This window comes from Nymphalis io, chromosome 14, assembly GCF_905147045.1.
Source record: "Nymphalis io chromosome 14, ilAglIoxx1.1, whole genome shotgun sequence".
Lineage (NCBI taxonomy): Eukaryota > Metazoa > Arthropoda > Insecta > Lepidoptera > Nymphalidae > Nymphalis > Nymphalis io.
The window spans coordinates 2,332,235-2,338,223 of record NC_065901.1 but is presented as its reverse complement, the minus strand read 5'-3'; the positions used below and the strand labels follow the sequence as shown (position 1 = coordinate 2,338,223).

Genomic DNA, 5,989 nt, shown 5'->3' with positions numbered 1-5,989 from the left:
AACTTATCAGTTACCTATAAAAACTCTGTTGTTCAAACAAAATGGAGTGGACTACAACTGTAATTTTTCTGTAAGTATTTTTTATGATTTTTTTTTTATAATCATATTCTTACATCAAATTTAGTTTTGAATATCGAAACATTGTATAAGTATATATATAAATTATATAGGCAATATGAAATTTTTTTTTCGTCCTTCGTATTTGTAAATTTGTAAAGGCTTAAAAAAACACACATGAATGATTTATTGGAATTTTTTAATTATTATTATAATAAAAAGATCTCATTGAAATACAGATAAAATGAAATGAATAGATTTCCATGCATGAACTAAAAATTTTTTTTAATAGTATAAATATTTCAATTTACAATTTTTATATCTGTTTTAAATAAACTTAGTATTATTTAAAAGATGGTATTTTATTTATTTATTTAATACTTTATTGTACACCACAAAGAAAAAAATACAAAACACGGATACAATCTAATAATGAGTAGCTTACAACTATTTTATTAAAGTTACAAAAATATATTATAAAAGTACATAAAACCTTTATTTACTTTATACTCATTGTGTTTGTGAAAGATACTATTATCAATATAGTATCAAATAGGTACTCTACACACACACAGGGTACCAAATTCTTAATTTATAAACGTTATGTATAAAATTAATTGACAAATATTTCATGTTCTCTATTCTACAAATAGAATTCTAAGTTTACGAACATTTCTTAGGTAAGTAAAAATTTCTCCAGCCGAACTTGAGTCGAGAGCAAACTCCATTTTAATTTTAAATCTTTTCTTCCGCTTCGAAGACGTCGTTTTGGTTTTATGCAATGCAAAATAAGGATACTACTATTTGCTTGTTTTAGTTACGTCTCGTTGATGTTACGTTAATTTTAATTCACACTATATATATTTAAAATTACCAGAGACAATTTACTTATTAACAAACCATTTCTGTTCTCTTACGTAGCCAAAATACCAACCTAAAGCGAATTTGTTTAATGTCCTTTTATACACGAATACCAGTATTATATATTATTAATCAAATGGAACGTATTTCAAAGTAAATAAGCCAGCTTCTTGTTAAGTAAACCTCCTTAGTTCTGAGAGAAAAATAAGATTTAAACACCCTTATTAAGTAGTTCGCTAATTAATAGCGAATAAAATGAACGAATCGCCTTAAACTTCATTTTGATTATATTTAAAATACTATTCAGATTATAATTATTATTAGCTTTATTTTAAGTCCTATTTTTAATCTGTGTGAATTAACCATGTAATTATATTACAGAACAGCACTATATACGTCTGCTTGTGGAGGACACGATGTGGCCAAGCGAGGCCTCATCTTTCCACCGACGAGTTTATATGGAGTAAGTACACTACTTGTCTTTAAAGAACTATGTACATATTTAAAAAATCTAATCGTCCGAAAATAATTAGAAAAAAAAAAAAAATTATTTATATGACAGAACTGTATTGTTCAAGGACATACGCTTAACAATTGTAGTTTGTATTTAGAAATAAGTTATAAGTTAATAAAAGCATATTTAAACCATATATAAATTCAGATTAAATTTACTAAGCTGGATTCAGCTTAATTACATTTATATAAATAAAAACAAGTGAAAAATTATATTGCAAGATTTGACTTATATTTAAAGGCTAAATAAAAGCTTCTAAAAAGAAAACGTGTAAGATATTGACATTCGTATTATAATTAAGATAGAAATTGTGAATTATAACAACGTAGCTTTGAAACCAATAAACAATTTGAGAAAAACATTTTCATGACCCTTACTGTTTTAGTATAATCTTGATGAAATGTCTAATTAGACAAAGATGGCGATATTTCTTGGATTGTATTGTTCGGTGTTGCTAGCCATATTTAATTTACGGTGAGGATTTTCAATATCGACATCTAGATTATAACTTTAATAATATAATAATTTGTTTATTCAAGAAGAAATCACGAAATAATCCCTTTTAATTTAATAGACAACGTCTATCTGACATCAAATTATACTCTATTACTTATATATATAAATAAATATCATTGTTGTACGTTTGTCTTCTATGTATTCGTGAGCCATAGATCCGATAATGTAGAAAATTTGGTCAGTTTTTATGTCTACAACCACGAGGGTCCCGAAAATAAAACAATATTTTTCAAGTGAAAACTTCTTTAGGCACGTTGCGCTGGTTTATCGTAAGGGATAGACTTGTGGCTTCGCGTCACCGACATGCTAATGTTCCTATAATGAAATCGTTGAAAGTACAAGAGATGGCCTAGTGGTAAGAACGTGAATCTTAACCGATGATCGTAGATTCAAACCCGGGCAAACGCCACTGAATTTTCATGTGCTTATTTTGTGATTATAATTCATCTCGTGCTTTACGGTGAAACAAAGGTCGTGAGGAAACCTTCATGTGTCTAATTTCACTGAAATTCTGCCACATGTGTATTCCACCAACCCATTGGAGCAGCGTGGTAGAATAATCTCCAGACCTTTTCCTCAAAAAGGGAGAGTAGGCCTTAGCCCAGCAGTGGGACATTCACATGTTGTTACGTTATTTAAATTAAGCCGTATTAATATTTTGTACCGAGATTGGAACACAGTGTATTTTGATAAATATAAAGCTATATAATAAAAAGGGGTAGAATTATTACTTCGAGTGCCCATAGATGTGCAAAATTGGACAAATATATTTAACAGTTTTAAGTTTTCATTTCTATCGGCAGTCCCTATGACTGCCTGTTTTATTTATTCATTATCTTCTACTTTTTGTTGTAATTCTTAGATTAGATTTGTTAATTGAACTATTTATATTATCTTTTCAAGTTAAGTTCGTTGATTTATTTATTTATCATAATTTATCATAATTTTTGTCATACTGCGCAATGCTTTTTTTTATAATGAAGCTAAATTTTTATTTAATGTAATATATATTTATATGAGAAATGTCAATAGCCACCTGATTGTAAATAGTCACCATCGCCTGTATAATATCGTGCTGTAAAAAATAGTAACGTTTTCATGCATCGCCGATGCGCTATCAGCCTTGGGAACTAAAATGTTATATCCCGTGCCCGTAGTTAATACTGGCGCACTTACCCTTTTACCCGGAACGCAACAATACTATTAATATTATGTCATCAATGTCTAGTAAATTTGTTTTTTTTTGCCCATTTGTGTACATGTCCACTTACGAATTATACAAAAATAAAATTATTAGTATTTTGGTATAAAGAGCTATCAGTCCGGACCTTCATTCATACGATATTTCTTATATTGAAGTTTATGAAACTGGTTCAAAACAATACGATGTCAAAATGTCTATGAGATGATCTACGTGTTGCATGTGTTTTAATTATACTCAATTACAGACGTTCCTCGCTATCGCCGTTCCCCTCGACATACCGGACCGGAACGTATTTGTTTCCTACAATTTTGAGTCTAACTATGCCGTCGTCAGCAATATCACTCAGCTCGATGAAGTTATATTTCCAAATCTACCCGTGAGTACATTTTAATTAAAAAAAGACATGTAATAAGAAAAAAAATTACTGGATAAATATAGTTTTTTGAGAAAGATCCTGGACAATAGTCTCAACGGATTCTAGGCACATTATAGTGCATAATTTTGTGCGAAAAGAAATGTGCACTCTCTATACTCTCTCTCTCTCTCTGAAAATCCGATAGGACGGCAATCCGACACGACCGACAAGAGTTCAGGCGCTGAATCAACGTGCTTTCAACCAAACTTTAATTTACTTTCGACCAAACTTTGCGTGCTTTCCGAGGCACAGCAGTGTACACACTTTCAACTTTCAGACTTTGGGTTGCTACTGAGAATTTTTCGAAAGATAAATCCAGGATCTTGGGGTTTGCTGTCTTATATCTAGTCACTAGACCAACGAGCCACTTATTAACCTTGTATAATATACCTTGAAATAACAAAAATATGTGAGTTCTATAAAATTTGATCCATTGTATTTCGGTAAAGAAAAACATAAAAATATTCGTTATTGAATTATTTACTTCATTATTACTTAATACGTTTTTGAAATATTTTTATGTGTATAACTCTATTTCCCAAATATGAAACATAACAAATATAATTTAAAAATCATGGCACATCTCATTACTATTCATAAAACATAAAATGACATGAAGAGAATTATTCAAAGACATTTTGGTATCCGTCCAAAAATGCCTAAAATACAATTGTATTTTATTTTATATACATTCAAATATTTCTTTTCAGGTAGTTACTGCACGTCACAGCCGGAGCATAACACGAGAGTTGGCGTACACGACCCTAGAAACTAAATTCAAAGAGTAAGTTTCTTGATTGAAAACATGGTAATGTTGTCGAAGCACGTTCTTTTAAACATACATACGATATCATGATCTGAAAGCTATATTACTTCGTTTCAAATTCAGGTACCGAGTTTATTTCAATTTTTTCTTAATAAAATTCCATTCAGTAAAAGATTTTCTAAAATTCCTGTTAATGGAACTTAGTATTGGACATAAACTTCTGATGTTTCCAAGATTTTCATCTTCTATTTCAGTTATCTTTTAAAAATAAATCCCTTTTCAAGCATTTTCCGTTTTGAAGGAAGTTTTGAAGGAAGTTTTTCTTGTATAAAAATATAATAATCTGTTGCATCAGACACGGCATGGATGGGAAGAACTGTATGCTTCGGAATATTTGCGAAGCTGCTGAAACGCCTCTTCATCACAACGGTCTCTTGGGACATTTAATGCATATTGTTTTTACGTGAGTATCGAAAGCACTTCAAAGGCTTTATCTGTATGAAGTAAAATTACCAGCCCGTAAATGACACACATAAGAGGATAATTAGAAACACAAATTAAGCAAATGAAATCTCTCTAGAGTTCCTTCTGGATTTAAATGCGTTTCTTACCTAAAATAACGTGACAAAATTTCACATTTCCATGAGTTTTTGGTAATTTGAATAAATCTTAGCGTTGATTTCGATATAGTCGCCATGAAATAAACCAATTAAAGCCTATGCGTTGCTAAATAGCAGTGCTATTCTGTAAGAAATCACTTCATATCTCAAACATGAAATATTAAAAACCAATTTACGGTGATCCCCTAATATGATGCGTGTATCATTTCAAGATTATAGTTGTTATAGTCAAAATCGCATATCACTTTCTGACATTTTTCGATCGGGTGTGTTCCGAGTCTGTTCTTGCATAATATCTATACTCGAAAGGTATATTGATAAAACAAATGATAAATAACCTCCTGTGGAGCAAGGATACGGTGTACGCCATTAAAATATGCTCTTTGTTCTATATTAAAATGCAAGAGACACATTGAATTAGACGATGTCAAATGCATAGTCCTGATAACATTATATATATAACCGTTCATTGTTGTGAGAATGTCTCTTTAAAATTCTTACTTATAACTAAATATTCACATAATATAACTATTCTTACTTATAATTAAATATTTAAGTTGATTTAACTTAAATAATCCTTTGAAGTAGTACCTCTCATAAAAATAAAATATTTTCATTAAAAACTATTTTTATTTTTTTATTTTAAAATTGATTTGCATTGCTACGGACTCGAGTCTATTCACCTCTATTGTTGGTTTTTTTTATTTCGCTAGTTATGATTTGGGTCTTTTACTTGCGATTTGAATCGTACAATTATGTATGACTAAATTCATACGAGTACATAATATATATATGTAGTTATTTTCTGTATGTTGCTTTTAAAGATTTTTATTATCTTTTTTTAAAATATGGAATTAATTTTCTAATAAAATATTTAATTAATTTCAGACCGTCATCATCAAAAGAGGAAGGTTTAGACGACGAGTATTACGTGGCAGAGGCAGACGGTCTGAGAGGCGACTGTGACAAATATCTCCACCTATGCCCTTTCAGTCTCTTTGACGTTGTGACCAGACTTGTTGAAATACGACATTAA

General features: G+C 30.0%; 1 protein-coding gene across 1 annotated transcript; it reads left to right on the top strand.

Annotated features, from left to right (window-relative positions):
• Positions 1-41: 41 nt before the first annotated feature.
• On the top strand, positions 42-5,989 carry LOC126773482 (uncharacterized). The gene is made up of 6 exons (XM_050494435.1): positions 42-70; positions 1,300-1,381; positions 3,397-3,528; positions 4,278-4,351; positions 4,689-4,796; positions 5,842-5,989. The coding sequence occupies exons 1-6, from the start codon at positions 42-44 to the stop codon at positions 5,987-5,989; spliced, it is 573 nt and encodes a 190-aa protein (XP_050350392.1).